This window comes from Papaver somniferum, chromosome 8, assembly GCF_003573695.1.
Source record: "Papaver somniferum cultivar HN1 chromosome 8, ASM357369v1, whole genome shotgun sequence".
Lineage (NCBI taxonomy): Eukaryota > Viridiplantae > Streptophyta > Magnoliopsida > Ranunculales > Papaveraceae > Papaver > Papaver somniferum.
In genome coordinates this window covers 120,692-137,290 of record NC_039365.1, presented here as the reverse complement: position 1 = coordinate 137,290, position 16,599 = coordinate 120,692, and the positions used below count along the sequence as shown (strand labels likewise).

At 38.3% G+C, this 16,599-nt stretch overlaps 2 protein-coding genes across 2 annotated transcripts; both read right to left on the bottom strand.

Annotated features, from left to right (window-relative positions):
• Positions 1–445: 445 nt before the first annotated feature.
• LOC113301691 (AAA-ATPase At3g28580-like) lies at positions 446–2,373 on the bottom strand. Its single transcript, XM_026550480.1, has one exon. It carries the CDS (start codon positions 2,241–2,243, stop codon positions 660–662), a length of 1,584 nt encoding a protein of 527 aa, XP_026406265.1. The 5' UTR covers positions 2,244–2,373; the 3' UTR covers positions 446–659.
• Positions 2,374–13,777: 11,404 nt separating this feature from the next.
• LOC113301506 (AAA-ATPase At3g28580-like) lies at positions 13,778–15,710 on the bottom strand. The gene has a single exon (XM_026550272.1). The coding sequence runs from the start codon at positions 15,578–15,580 to the stop codon at positions 13,997–13,999; it is 1,584 nt and encodes a 527-aa protein (XP_026406057.1). The 5' UTR covers positions 15,581–15,710; the 3' UTR covers positions 13,778–13,996.
• Between the last annotated feature and the right edge of the window lie 889 nt (positions 15,711–16,599).

Genomic DNA, 16,599 nt, shown 5'->3' with positions numbered 1-16,599 from the left:
AAACGAGCGTTGCGTCTGTCAAGAGATCCATCTGATTTTGTTTAACACGATAAATCCATTTGCTGCCAACGATATCCTTACCAGGACGCCAAGATACAAGTGATCAAGTGCTATTACGAATCAAGGCATTGATTTCGTCTAGCATAGCAGCCCACCATTCCAGAGATTTGGAGGCAAAAGTGAAACTCGTGGGTTCAGCAGGTAGAGAATCATATTGAGATAGAAAACATTGCAACACAGGATACCTTATAGAGAAACAGCCCTTAAAACTTCGTGGCTGAATTGTATGATCCTTTAATCCGGTAACCATAGGATGTACACTAATAGTCGACTTTGGGAGCTCTTGAACATCAGATGAAGCTGGCAAATCAGAAGAAGGTGACACTGTTGACACAGATGCAGGAGAAGAGGAACTAGACATGGAAGTGGAAGCTGTAGAAGACGGTAAAGGCGAAGAATTAAATAATGGATATGATGGTAGTTTTCACAATTACATTACATTACACATAACAGAAAGCTAAGAGTCACAGCCCATAAAGAGTTTGGCAGACTTAGTCATGGCATCTGCTGCATAATACAGACTTAGTTACACATTTGTAAGCTATTTTTGCATCATACAAAGAAAAACAACAAATCCAGAGTCACTTGTGGAAACTGACTCACAAAACACTTGGTAAGTCAACAGTACCATCATTGTCCTTCTTCTTTGCTTCTTCCTCAGCTTTCAACTTAATTGCTTCTTCCTCCGCTTTCAACTTTTTTGCTTCTTCTTCAGCTTTCAACTTCACCGCTTCTTCCTCGGCTTTCAACTTGTTTGCTACTTCTTCCTCAGCTTTCAACTTTTCATCTACTTTAATTTTCTCAAGAGCCTTTATCAAATTTTGCAAGCAAAGTTGAGAATCTCTTTTGATGGTTTTAGGCATCAAATTCTCCGCAACATCGGCTGGAGAAACTTTGACCTCCTCGATCAAACGTCTTATGGTGTCAAATAATTCATGTGAATCAAGGTTCAAGTAGTTTTTCGCAAACACTTTGAATCCTTCGTAACAGCAATATGACATTTCAATGTGTTTATCCATCCTACCACTTCGAATTAGAGCTGGGTCTAGTTTCTCAACGTAGTTAGTTGTAAATACAATGATTCTTTCTTTGCCACAAGCTGACCATAACCCGTCTATGACGTTTAGAAGCCCTGATAGTGTAACCTTGCTGTCGCTCTTTTCTTCTTCTTCTTCCTCGTCTTCCTTTTCCTTGACTGGATCTTTCTCATCTTTATCATCTTTCTTCTTCTTCTTCTTACGTTTGCCGGTAAGGTTGAGTGAACAATCGACGTCCTCTATTACAGTAATAGACTTATTTGATGTATCATGTAAGAGATTACGAAGCTCGCTATTGTCCTTCACCGCAGTTAGTTCAAGATCATATATATCATAATTCAAAAGTTTTGCCATGGCAGCAATCATACTAGACTTACCAGTCCCCGGAGGGCCAAATAAGAGATACCCACGTTTCCACGGTTTCCCAATTTGTAAATAGTAGTCTTTTCCCATACGAAAAGTTTCAAGATCATCAATAATCTCCTGCTTCTTTTCTGAGTCCATGGCTATGTGATGGAATGTCACTGGGTGTTCAAACTCTACATGACTCCACAATGACTTGCTCCATTGATAATACCCTCGGTTTGGATTGTTAGAATAGAGCCTTATGTGCCTGTTTTCGATCATGCTTTCCTTTCCCACCTGGATGACATGATTTAGATAAGACTTGGTAACTGTTTCGCGGTAGCGGCGATGAAATTGGAGTTTCAAGTGCCGTTTCTCAGTTGCGGAAGGATAGACTGAGAAAGACTTGCTTTCATGGGTAGTCTTTCCCAAGTACCACCAGATTTTTACCCCTCCAAAATTATCAAATATTTCTTCGTGATCAGCCATGCTAAGTGCAAGGTCCTTATTCCCTTCCACTAATTGAGCTTTAAGTCGTTTTGCAAGTTTCTTGCTTTTAGGAGCAAGATAAGCTTCAACTGCAGTGTAAGCTTCGCTTAGCTTAACGTACCGGTCGCCACTAACGAATTCATCGAAGCTTATCTCCATGTAAGGATTCGCATATGCTGTAATCCGGTATACGTACACCAATAAATAATCAGCAACACGCCTCGGAACAAATTGTTGAATCATTGTGTAAACAAACATTACACCTCCCATGAGTGTCCCCATTCCCATCCAAATATCCCCCATACTTGACATGATCTTTCTTGATTTTGTTTGAAGGGGGAAATGAAGTTTTTGTGAATTAGACTAGTAGGGAATGCTTATTGCTAATGAATACAGTCAATTGTAATCTTCTAGGAATTGTGTATATCCAAAATACAAATGGCTGGAACATCCTTAAATAGACCCTTCTTTGTGTTCTTTCCAGCTAATCTACTGGTGGACATCTCCACTAACTTTTTGTCACGCAGCTATGGGCATTGATAGAATGCCATTGGCCTACTATATCTTTTTCTTTTTTCTTGCTCTTCTTTTTGGTGATGTCATGACTCATGCCTGGCATCCTCCTTTCTTGTCTTTTCTTTCGATCGGAAATTTACTCCATGTAAGAGTTGCTTAAAAAAACCAAGAAAAACGATTGTAATCAAATAGCAATGACCTCTTCGACACCCTGAAGTCTCAAAAGGTCCTCACCTACCCAAGAAGACTTCTGGTGGTCACCCGATTCTATATTTTTTTAATCTCTCTCCCCGATACGTAAGTTTCTTAACCTTTGCCTCTATGAGGAGGATCTGACTGGATTCACGTTCACACTTCTCTTTTATTCCTTTTCAGTATTATTTTAAAATTTTAATGTTGACCGGTTGGTATATATAAACAACGGAAGAGTTTTCCCTGAAGTTTCATTTGTAATATTCAGTGAATCATTAGTAGATCATATGGTTCCTAGACGATGACGTTAATTCATAACATGTCATTAGATGGAACATGTTACCAGCTCAACCAGACTTATTAAAATGGACGGTACATGTTATCAGCCGCCAGAAACAAAGAAGCTTTAAAATAAAAGAGCATCGTCTAGAATACAAAGCATAGTTTGGATAATTTATCCTACATAAAAAGTGGCAAGAATACTTTCTGAGAAAAGTTAAATCCATGATTGTGGTTTGTTCTAATTAAAATTAATCATTATGAGTACTTCATTAATTAGTGTCTCATATCTAGAATACAAAGCATAGTTTGGACAACTTAACCTAGATAAAGAGCGTCCAGGATGTATTTTGGGGAAAGTTAAATCCATGGTTGCGGTTTGCTCTAATTAAAATTAATCATTATGAGCGCTTTATTAATTAGTGTCTCATTAATCTCTCGTAATGAATAATTGATGTAGTGCAAGATATGGCAGAATCCTACTTGGAAGGAAGGGATCGACGAAAGAATATCCGTTAGCTATGTATGAATATTTTCCTATTTGTTATTTTGTTAGGAAATAAGGGATATCTTGCAAGTATTTGCATGATATCATATTTATTAGGATTTCCTCTTTATTAGCATTAATCATAAAAGATATTGGCATATTCCATAAGGCCTATATATGGCCACGTTTGTAAGAAAGAAAGGCAGATTTTAAAGAAAAGAAAACTCTTCCTTTGAGAAGTTTTATACATTGTGTGATTTCTAGTACTAACATTCTACACCATTTGGTATTCAGAAACTGGGTATCGATCCTTCCAACATGGTTCGTGGTAGAGGTCAGGGTGGTCCTCGCGAAGCTTTGGTTGAGGAGGTAATGGAGAGAACAAGATACGATGAACTATCACGCACGGTTGAGCAGCTCGCCGGTCAGGTAGCAACCCTGTTACAACGACATGAGCGCCGTCATATGAGTCCAATTCATCTGATGAAGATGACGATAATGATACTGATAACCCTTTTGCTGGGCGTGAGCGTGAATCTAGGAGTTGGGAATCATCATTCCGCATCGAAATTCCTGAGTTTCATGGTAGCGGGTTGACACCAGAGGATTGTATCGACTGGTTTTCTACTGTGGAGGAAGTTTTGGAATTTAAGAGGGTTCCTGATGATCGAGTGGTTCCGCTTGTGGCTACACGCTTTCGAGGTAGGGCTGCTGTTTGGTGGCGTCAACTGAAAGCTTCCCGGATTCAAAAAGGTAAAACTCCTATTTCTTCCTGGGCAAGGCTTGAAAAGTGTATGCGTTCAGCCTTTTTGCCATTTAACTATACCAGAGAACTTTATATTCGTTTACAAAACCTTCGTCAGGGTTTTCGATCCATTGATGAATATACAAAAGAGTTCTATGATTTGGTTACTCGGTCAGGTATTGCAGACACCGATGATCAGCTTGTCTCCCGCTATATAGGTGGTCTGCGTGAGACTTTCCAGGACACACTAAATATGTTTGATTATTTTTCTGTGTCTGAGGTTCACCAACGAGCTCTGCGTTTGGAAAAACAATTATCACGTAAGTCAATTAGAGCAGCTGTTGGCCGTCCTACTATTACTCCTTCACAGATTGCTTCCGCTCAACAGAATGTTAGTACGTCTCAGAGGCCTGGTCCTAAATGCTACCGATGTGGTGATCCTGGTCACTTGGCGAACGATTGTCGTAAGGATGGTCGACCTGGCAAAGCTTTACTTGTAGAGACTACTGCTGCTGATGATGTCTTTGCTGATGCGGAGGAGACATCAACTGAGTTCGATGAAGTATTTCTGCCAGGGGACCAAGGTGACTGCTTGATGATTTCTCGACCATCGTTCCTGACGCCGAAGGTTGACACTGATGAGTCATGGATCAGAAAGAACATCTTCCAGACAACGTGCACCATAGGAGGCAAAGTCTGTCGAATGATCATTGACTCAGGAAGCTGTGAGAACGTGGTGTCTGAAGACGCTGTGAGAAAGCTCAAGTTATCAACAGAGAAACATCCTAGTACGTACTCTCTTCACTGGCTGAGTAAAGGTTCGGAGGTAACTATTTCCAAACGTTGTCTTGTGAAGTTTTCCATTGGTTCTGTATACGAAGATGCTTTGTGGTGTGATGTCGTGGTTATGGATGCTTGTCATCTGCTATTGGGACGACCTTGGTAATACGACCGGGAGGTAATTCACGATGGTAAGCTAAACACATATTCATTCTTGTTCAAATCGACTCGCATCACGTTAGTACCTTCCAAGGAGACTGTGCACAAACCACTCTCTAATATAGCTTCCAATTTTCTGTCTTGGCGTACGTTTGAGACCGAGATGATAGATGAAGGTATTGTGTTCATCTTGTGTGGTCTTTCTCTTGCATCTGCGACGGCTGTGGAGGTTCCGTCATGTATCCAGGGAGTATTATCGGACTTTGCGGACATTTTTCCTGTTGACCTTCCGGAGGGGTTGCCTCCATCTCGAGCTATTCAGCACCGGATAGACTTAGTACCAGGATCGGTTCTTCCTAATCGAGCTCATTACCGTATGAGCCCAAGAGAACACGAGGAACTACAACGTCAGGTAGGGGAGTTATTAGCCAAGGGTCTCATCAGGGAGAGTCTTAGTCCTTGTGCAGTTCCGGCGTTGCTCATTCCTAAGAAGGACGTTTCATGGCGCATGTGTGTGGACAGTCGTGCTATTAATAAGATTACGGTGAAGTATCGTTTTCCCATCCCTCGTCTGGATGATATCCTGGACCAGCTTCATGGTGCTACGATTTTTAGCAAATTGGATTTGCGCAGTGGCTACCATCAGATTCGTATACGACCCGGAGATGAGTGGAAGACCGCTTTTAAAACTAGGGAAGGACTTTATGAATGGTTGGTGATGCCGTTTGGTCTCTCCAATGCTCCAAGTACGTTTATGCGTGTCATGAATGAAGTATTAAAACCATTCTTGGGTAAGAGTTGTGGTCGTTTATTTCGATGACATTTTGGTTTATAGTACTAACTTGGATATGCACTTGCGTCATCTTCGTGAGGTCTTAGTAGTCTTACGCCAGCAAAATTTCTTTGCCGCTACAAAGAAGTGTGTCTTCGGTACAGATCGCATTTTGTTTCTTGGATACGTCATATCCAAGGATGGTATTTCTGTGGATGAATTGAAGGTTGATGCTGTGCGTACTTGGCCTTGTCCGCAAACAATCCATGAGGCCAGGAGTTTTCATGGGTTCGCGTCCTTTTATAAAAGGTTTATTCCCCACTTTAGCACTATTGCAGCAGCAATCACCGACTGCATGAAGAATGGCAAGTTTTCTTGGACAGACGCAGCTACAACAAGCTTCATCTTGCTGAAGGAGAAGCTTTGCTCTGCCCCTATATTGTTTTTACCAAATTTTTCTTTACCATTTGAGGTTCATACACACGCCTCTAAGGTTGGTATAGGTGCAATCCTCAGCCAAACCAGTAAACCGATCGCATTTTTTAGTGAGAAATTAAATGGAGCTAAGCGAAATTACATCACATATGAACTAGAGTTTTATGCCATCATCCAAACCCTAAAGCACTGGCGTCATTATTTGATTCATTCTGAATTTGTATTGTTTACTGACCATGATTCTCTCAAGCTCATCGGCAATCAAGACAAGATGAATGCACGACAAGTTAAATGGGCTAATTATCTACAAGATTTCACATTTGTCTTCAAACACAAGGCTGGCACTCAGAACCGTGTGGCTGATGGTCTTAGTCGTCGACGAAGTCTGCTAAACGTCACTACGGACGGAGGTCTTAGGTTTGGAGTCGTTTGCTGATTTGTACAAGACAGACCCCTATTTTGGCTCAATTCTGGACGCTGTGCATGCTGGCAACAGTGCCCAGTTCACGCTGTTGGATGGTTTTCTCTTCAAGGGAACTCGACTTTGCATTCCAGACCGTAGTTGGAGTTTACGTATCGTTCAAGAACTGCATAACGAGGGTCACTTTGGTCGTGACAAGACCTTCCAGTTGGTTTCAACATCATACTTTTGGCCGCGCTTGTTTAAAGAGGTACAACGTTTCGTTTCTCGTTGTCATATCTGTCAGGTATCTAAAGGTTCTTCGACAAATGCTGGTCTTTATATGCCATTACCAATTCCGTCTAAGCCTTGGACTGATATTAGTATGGACTTTGTTGTGGGTTTTCCTCGCACTCAACATGGAATGGATTCTGTTTTTGTCGTAGTTGACAGATTTTCCAAAATGGCGCACTTTATAGCTTGCAAAAATACTACGGATGCGGTTCATGTGGCATTTTTGTTTTTCCAACACGTGTATCGTCTTCATGGTCTCCCAGAATCCATTGTATCGGACCGTGATTCTAAATTTCTTAGTCATTTCTGGAGGTCTCTTTGGAAATTATTGCGTACGGAGTTGAAATTCAGCAGTGCTTATCACCCTCAAACGGATGGGCAGACAGAGGTTGTTAACCGATCTCTTGGGAACATACTTCGCAGCCTGGTGGGTTCTCACACTAAACAATGGGACAGGCATTTGTTTCAAGCAGAATTTGCCTTCAACAGAGCCATTCATAAGAGCACCGGGTTTAGCCCTTTCCAAGTGGTCTGTGGATTTAATCCGCGTTCACCCCTTGATCTTGCGCCTGTGCCAGATTTACAACGAGTTCATGCCACTGCTGATGAGTTGGTGCATCACTTACAACAGATACATGCCGATGCTGCTCAAAACTTGGTGGCGTCCTCTACGAAGTACAAAACGGCCGCCGATAAGCATCGTCGTCACGTTGAATTTGAGGTAGGTGATTTCGTTTGGGATGTACTCATTAAGGAACGTTTCTCTACGGGCACATACAACAAATTGGGCCCTCGCAAGATTGGTCCTTTTGAAATTATTGAGAAGATCAATCCTAATGCTTACCGTCTGCGACTTCCCAGTCATATTCATACTGCTGATGTGTTCAATGTACGTCATCTCATTCCCTACCACGGCGACTTGTCTGATGATGATTTTTCTACCATGCCTAATTCGAGGGCGAATTTCCTCTTTCCCGGGGAGAATGATGTAGTGCAAGATATGGCAGAATCCTACTTGGAAGGAAGGGATCGACGAAAGAATATCCGTTAGCCATGTATGAATATTTTCCTATTTGTTATTTTGTTAGGAAATAAGGGATATTTTGCAAGTATTTGCATGATATCATATTTATTAGTATTTCCTCTTTATTAGCATTAATCATAAAAGATATTGGCATATTCCATAAGGCCTATATATGGCCACGTTTGTAAGGAAGAAAGGCAGATTTTAAAGAAAAGAAAACTCTTCCTTTGAGAAGTTTTATACATTGTGTGATTTCTAGTACTAACATTCTACACCAATAATTTATTAAATTTCATCATTAAATATCTTCTTATAGTCTAATAAATATGTATTTTTACATTACCAAATAATTTAAAAAATAATTACTTTATCAATAGAAATTAGTGGTTAGTAGTGGAAGAAGTAGTGGCTGGTAGAAGTGGTGGTGGTGGAGGCGATAATATCAGTGGTGGTGGAAAAAATAATGCCAATGGGTGGTTTTATGATGGTGATGTTGGTGAATAGTCGTGGAAAACATTAGTTTCGTATATTTACAACACAAGCAACATTATATCGTGAAAGATGTAGTTGGTTATCACGATTGACAAAAACAAATATCATATATTTAGGATGATACCATACCATTTAAAAAAAATGATCATAACCGCCGGATCACCTAAACGGTACCCTTATTACCTTTAGCACCCAGTTGTATAAATCATGGTTCTAACCGTTAAAATAAAATTAACTGCAATACAACACAGTATATAACAATAAAAAATGTAATGGAATAAATTAATTAACGATCTAAGTTTGTTCAACCGTAATTTTTCTCATGATGTTTGTGATTTAATATTTAGAAGTACGATAAACGGCCAATGGGAGGTAGGCGGCGGTTGTGGTGGAGAAATAAATGGTATTATATATGGTATTGTAATGGTGGCGACGGTTGGTGAATAGCAATATGCTATGTTAATTTTGTATCGCTAAAAAATAGGTAAATTAGAAGTTAGTTGATCGTATTATTAACAATATAAAATAAACTCGGTTAATGAAATATCAAAGAAAAACAAAAAGAAAACCACAAAATGTTACGTTATATAATTACTACAAACAAACGGGCACAAGTCAAAATCAATACAAAACAATTTACTTATTATCGAGATATGTCGTTACGGTAAGGGTTGTACCTTAGCTATGTATACTTTTCTTCCTATTTCTTTGTACTATATTATAAAATGAAGCTTTGCTAAGTGAGGAAATATAAAGACCGGTTCTGATTTTTCCTCCCAATCGATAAATTCATGGTTTCGCTCGATCCCTTGAATACACACTTTAATTGAGAAAAATTCATTACATATTTTCTTATTCCCATCTCAAAGTCTAAATCAAAATGGAAAAATTTGATCATCTGAAAATTACAAATCTACCTTCCCATAAAACCGAACAGTTGATTCTCTCTCTCACATTCGGTATGATGAGTGGGTTTGAAAACTCTAATTCCTTACTTTGGAGCAAATGAAAATCAGAAATGAAGTTGGGAAGGAAATATATTGCAGAAAGGAAAAAATCCAAGAGTATAGTTCCGCTCAATCTTCTTTCAATTTTCTCTCAATCTTCGTCCACCAAAACGTACATCTCTGACCAGTCAAACTAGTCTTAGTTAACAACATTTGAGAACATATTTTCTTTTTTACATTGTTTCATGTATGAATGTTTGGGGTTTCTATTATTTTCTTGAATATCATTTGTTGTATATTTAGCTGAAGTATACATTTTCAAGTATAGCCTTATTGATTACAATAACCTCATGGTCAAATTTAGGAGTGCATGTATTTTGTGACTAAAATTTGGCTATCACAGGTTGTCGGGGTTTCAATATATTCACAATTTTCGGTTTTAGAAAGGTGATATTTTCAAGAACCAATTTTTCGTTTCTATTTGTTTAGATATTAGTGGAAATAGAATTGATTTCATCTTGATAGATAAACTTACACAAAAACTTATAAGATTATTCAGATTACACGTTATATTTTGACAATAAATTGGTATCTGCAAAATGATCTTACATGTATAAAAAAGCCCCTGTTCTTCGGGCTTCTGTTTCAAAGTCCAGAATAATTTGACTAGAAGCTATTTTTAATAAATAATCTGACATGATTATGCGTAATTTATATAACATCCATGCTATTATGGATTCATTCTTGGAAAAGCTAAATCTACGGTTGTAAAATGATCAGTTTAATTAACTTTCAATAATAAATGTTTTATTGATATTTCATAATAAATATTTTTTTAATTAATCAAATAAATATATTTCCATTAGTACAATACATAATAAATTTATTTTATATTAAATCAGTAGGCGTTAATGGTAGTTGTGATGGTGGGCAAGGCTGGTGGATCGACGCCGGGGATAATTGTGGTGGGTGTTGGTAAGAATGGTGGAGTGACGACGTTAATGGTGGTGGTGGTAGTGGGATGAAAAAGGTGTCCTGAGATTATTTAGTTGCCCTTATTAAAAAATATTATTTGATATTAGTTTTTCAGGAAAAATCCATTGAGAGAGTATCTTTTCAATTTAATAAAAAAATAGTTACACATCAGGCAAGCGAGCAACAAGCTGCGCCGCAAGCTCTTATTAGTTTTTAAATTTGTTTTTTTTTTATTTTTTTTTAAACTAAAATAAATATTAAAGGCCGTATTTTTTTAGGGAGAAAATAAATCAATAGCTATGGTTTTTAGATTTTTCGGGTCGGGCCGGTAAGAAGGTGAAACCTATAAAATAGTTTACAAGGCTACATGCGAATCAATTCTAATTGATTTATTAGTTTATCGTATCTCTCTCTGTTCTCATTTTTTTTCATGATCTATGTTTTTTCCATTTCTCCTCGACTTCATATGATTATGCTTGTTTGAGAAATAGTTCATGGTAATAGGTAAGTAGATAAAGAATCAAGAATTACAGATTATTAAACTTTAGGAAAACTCAAATCTATGTAAATTTGGAATAATTTATATCACCAAAGTGAGAAAAATAATCCTTGAAGCTAACAGATTTTGCAAGATTAATCTGATTGATTTTGAAGTAATTTTGTGTTTCAGATTTGTTATAAATTTGGTGAACGACCTTTGATGATTTATTTCTTTTCGAATAAGGGACACTACTTTGTTTTGAAGAAGTTAATGAAATGGTGTTCTATTACCCATAGGCCCATAAGATTTTGAAGAATTGGTTAACGTTTAACTGTATTTGTCCTAAAGGATTGTATGACTTACATATATAGTATTAAAATATTTGAGGCTAATACATGTTTATTAACCAACAGCTCAAAAACATTTAGACTTAGATCAACTTGATCGATTTTTAACAAAAAGTTATGATATGTATGAACCGATAGATATATTTGAAATACATACCATTTCCCGTGCCTTTAAGGCACGGGTTAAGCCCTAGTTTTATTACATTGCATAGAATTCGTACTGCGTAACGCAATGCGGAAGAAAAACAGAAGTCGACCATTTTAGTGGAGTTTAAGTAATACTAGTTTCTCCAAGTGGGATATTTTATTTGGAATTATCCGTGGGAAGCTTTGTGATGATGCTTGATAGGTTGGCCAAGAAATGGATAATCTATTTTCTATAAGTAATGCTAGTAGTATCTATACCAAGAAGAGTGTTCTTTCTTTATTTTCTTTTTTCTGATAGGAAAATATCATTTTCTATTTGTTTAAAGCAGTAGCCACCTAAGTGTTACAATGAAAGATTAGTTTTCCTCAAGTGTCGTATACTTGCCTAATTAGAGTATAAGAAATTTGAACGATTGTGAAAGCTCTCTTAACCTTATTGGTTTTATGAGAGATATATTTATAATATTTTATATGGATACAAAGACTATTGGACTCTAAAGACATGGATTCAAACATAGAGATGGACTGGATATTAGCATATACATTCTACACCCCCCCTCAAGTTGTACGTAGTGGTAAACAACGTGAAAGCTTGTTTCACAGATAAAGAATCTTGGACGACGATAAACCTTTTGTGAACAAGTCCGCAAGCTGATGCTCAGTCGAAATATATCGTAGATGCAATAGACCAGAAGCAATTCGTTCACGAACAAAATGATAGTGAATCTGAATGTGTTTTCAACGATAATGTTGGATTGGATTAATATCCAGATAAGTGGCCCTGATGTTGTCACAGTAAAGTATATGAGGATGCTGCGAAGAAACTCCCAAATCATGTAATAGATAACCAATCCAAATAAGTTCAGCCGAAGTAGAGGATAAGGCACCAATCCAAATAAGTTCAGCCGAAGTAGAGGATAAGGCACGATACTCAACTTTAGTGCTACTAGTGGAAACTGTAGGTTGCTTTTTTGAACCCTATGAGACAAGATTTCTCCCCAAAAATACACAATGACCAGTAGTGGACCTACAGGTGTCAGGATCACCACCCCAATCTGCATCCGAGTAAGCTGTAAGTTGCAAGGTAGAATCACGCCAGAAGCAAATACCATGACCTAGAGTACCCTTGAGATACCGAAGAATGCATTTAACAGCCATGAATTGTGTTTGAGTAGGCCGATGCATAAACTGACTAACTTGATTGACAACATATGTAATATCATGACGTGTCATGTTAAGATACTGTAAGCCACCAACTAAACTATGATACAAGGTCGCATCCGAGAACAAAACATCATCAGTAGAGTGAAACTTAGAGCGTGGAGACACCGAAGTAGAAACCGGTTTCAAATCCGTGAGATCAACTTTCTTTAAAAGATCTAAAGTGTATCGGTTCTGAGTAAAGCAATACCAGAAGAAGAACGAGTAACTTCTAAACCCAAAAAATAGTGTAAGTCTCCCAAATCAGTCATGCAAAATTCAGTTTGTAGCTTGGGCAATAAGTTTTGGATCCCTGTAGTATCACTACCAGTGATTAATGTCATCAACATATAATAAGAGGATGATAATACCTGCTGACGATTTCTTGATAAACATGGAATGATCAGACTGGGAAGACTTGAATCCCAAGTGGAGCAGAAACGAAGCAAAACGATGATACCAAGCTCGAGGCGCCTGTTTTAAGCCATAAAGAGCTTTGTGAAGTAGACAGACATGGTTGGGGAACCGCGGATCAACAAATCCCCGAGGTTGAGCCATATAAACCTCCTGATGAAGAGAACCGTGAATAAAGGAATTTTTAACATCAAGTTGCTTGATAGGCCAATTAGAAGAAACCGCTAAACTGAGAACCAATCGAATAGTTATTGGCTTAACAACGGGACTGAACGTCTCATCATAGTCAATTCCATACCGCTGAGAATAACCCTTAGGAACTAAACGAGCGTTGCGTCTGTCAAGAGATCCATCTGATTTTGTTTAACACGATAAACCCATTTGCTGCCAACGATATCCTTACCAGGACGCCAAGATACAAGTGATCAAGTGCTATTACGAATCAAGGCATTGATTTCGTCTAGCATAGCAGCCCACCATTCCAGAGATTTGGAGGCAAAAGTGAAACTCGTGGGTTCAGCAGGTAGAGAATCATATTGAGAGAAAACATTGCAACACAGGATACCTTATAGAGAAACAGCCCTTAAAACTTCGTGGCTGAATTGTATGATCCTTTAATCCGGTAACCATAGGATGTACACTAATAGTCGACTTTGGGAGCTCTTAAACATCAGATGAAGCTGGCAAATCAGAAGAAGGTGACACTGTTGACACAGATGCAGGAGAAGAGGAACTAGACATGGAAGTGGAAGCTGTAGAAGACGGTAAAGGCGAAGAATTAAATAATGGGTATGATGGTAGTTTTCACAATTACATTACATTACACATAACAGAAAGCTAAGAGTCACATCCCATAAAGAGTTTGGCAGACTTAGAAATGGCATCTGCTGCATAATACAGACTTACTTACACATTTGTAAGCTATTTTTGCATCATACAAAGAAAAACAACAAATCCAGAGTCACTTGTGGAAACTGACTCACAAAACACTTGGTAAGTCAACAGTACCATCATTGTCCTTCTTCTTTGCTTCTTCCTCAGCTTTCAACTTAATTGCTTCTTCCTCCGCTTTCAACTTTTTTGCTTCTTCTTCAGCTTTCAACTTCACCGCTTCTTCCTCGGCTTTCAACTTGTTTGCTACTTCTTCCTCAGCTTTCAACTTTTCATCTACTTTAATTTTCTCAAGAGCCTTTATCAAATTTTGCAAGCAAAGTTGAGAATCTCTTTTGATGGTTTTAGGCATCAAATTCTCCGCAACATCGGCTGGAGAAACTTTGACCTCCTCGATCAAACGTCTTATGGTGTCAAATAATTCATGTGAATCAAGGTTCAAGTAGTTTTTCGCAAACACTTTGAATCCTTCGTAACAGCAATATGACATTTCAATGTGTTTATCCATCCTACCACTTCGAATTAGAGCTGGGTCTAGTTTCTCAACGTAGTTAGTTGTAAATACAATGATTCTTTCTTTGCCACAAGCTGACCATAACCCGTCTATGACGTTTAGAAGCCCTGATAGTGTAACCTTGCTGTCGCTCTTTTCTTCTTCTTCTTCCTCGTCTTCCTTTTCCTTGACTGGATCTTTCTCATCTTTATCATCTTTCTTCTTCTTCTTCTTACGTTTGCCGGTAAGGTTGAGTGAACAATCGACGTCCTCTATTACAGTAATAGACTTATTTGATGTATCATGTAAGAGATTACGAAGCTCGCTATTGTCCTTCACCGCAGTTAGTTCAAGATCATATATATCATAATTCAAAAGTTTTGCCATGGCAGCAATCATACTAGACTTACCAGTCCCCGGAGGGCCAAATAAGAGATACCCACGTTTCCACGGTTTCCCAATTTGTAAATAGTAGTCTTTTCCCATACGAAAAGTTTCAAGATCATCAATAATCTCCTGCTTCTTTTCTGAGTCCATGGCTATGTGATGGAATGTCACTGGGTGTTCAAACTCTACATGACTCCACAATGACTTGCTCCATTGATAATACCCTCGGTTTGGATTGTTAGAATAGAGCCTTATGTGCCTGTTTTCGATCATGCTTTCCTTTCCCACCTGGATGACATGATTTAGATAAGACTTGGTAACTGTTTCGCGGTAGCGGCGATGAAATTGGAGTTTCAAGTGCCGTTTCTCAGTTGCGGAAGGATAGACTGAGAAAGACTTGCTTTCATGGGTAGTCTTTCCCAAGTACCACCAGATTTTTACCCCTCCAAAATTATCAAATATTTCTTCGTGATCAGCCATGCTAAGTGCAAGGTCCTTATTCCCTTCCACTAATTGAGCTTTAAGTCGTTTTGCAAGTTTCTTGCTTTTAGGAGCAAGATAAGCTTCAACTGCAGTGTAAGCTTCGCTTAGCTTAACGTACCGGTCGCCACTAACGAATTCATCGAAGCTTATCTCCATGTAAGGATTCGCATATGCTGTAATCCGGTATACGTACACCAATAAATAATCAGCAACACGCCTCGGAACAAATTGTTGAATCATTGTGTAAACAAACATAACACCTCCCATGAGTGTCCCCATTCCCATCCAAATATCCCCCATACTTGACATGATCTTTCTTGATTTTGTTTGAAGGGGGAAATGAAGTTTTTGTGAATTAGACTAGTAGGGAATGCTTATTGCTAATGAATACAGTCAATTGTAATCTTCTAGGAATTGTGTATATCCAAAATACAAATGGCTGGAACATCCTTAAATAGACCCTTCTTTGTGTTCTTTCCAGCTAATCTACTGGTGGACATCTCCACTAACTTTTTGTCACGCAGCTATGGGCATTGATAGAATGCCATTGGCCTACTATATCTTTTTCTTTTTTCTTGCTCTTCTTTTTGGTGATGTCATGACTCATGCCTGGCATCCTCCTTTCTTGTCTTTTCTTTCGATCGGAAATTTACTCCATGTAAGATTTGCTTAAAAAATCCAAGAAAAACGATTGTAATCAAATAGCAATGACCTCTTCGACACCCTGAAGTCTCAAAAGATCCTCACCTACCCAAGAAGACTTCTGGTGGTCACCCGATTCTATATTTTTTTTAATCTCTCTCCCCGATACGTAAGTTTCTTAACCTTTGCCTCTATGAGGAGGATCTGACTGGATTCACGTTCACACCTCTCTTTTATTCCTTTTCAGTATTATTTTAAAATTTTAATGTTGACCGGTTGGTATATATAAACAACGGAAGAGTTTTCCCTGAAGTTTCATATGTAATATTCAGTGAATCATTAGTAGATCATATGGTCCCTAGACGATGACGTTAATTCATAACATGTCATTAGATGGAACATGTTACCAGCTCAACCAGACTTATTAAAATGGACGGTACATGTTATCAGCCGCCAGAAACAAAGAAGCTTTAAAATAAAAGAGCATCATCTAGAATACAAAGCATAGTTTGGACAATTTAGCCAGAAAAGTTAAATGCATGGTTATGGTTTGTTCTAATTAAAATTAATCATTATGAGTGCTTTATTAATTAGTGTCTCATATCTAGAATACAAAGTATAGTTTAGACAACTTAGCCTAGATAAGGGCGTCCAGGATGTATTCTGGGGAAAATTAAATTCATGGT

Coding starts and splice junctions, on each gene's coding strand:
- LOC113301691 (XM_026550480.1), bottom strand. CDS start 2,243: ATGTCAAGTATGGGGGATATTTGGATGGGAATGGGGACACTCATGGGA.
- LOC113301506 (XM_026550272.1), bottom strand. CDS start 15,580: ATGTCAAGTATGGGGGATATTTGGATGGGAATGGGGACACTCATGGGA.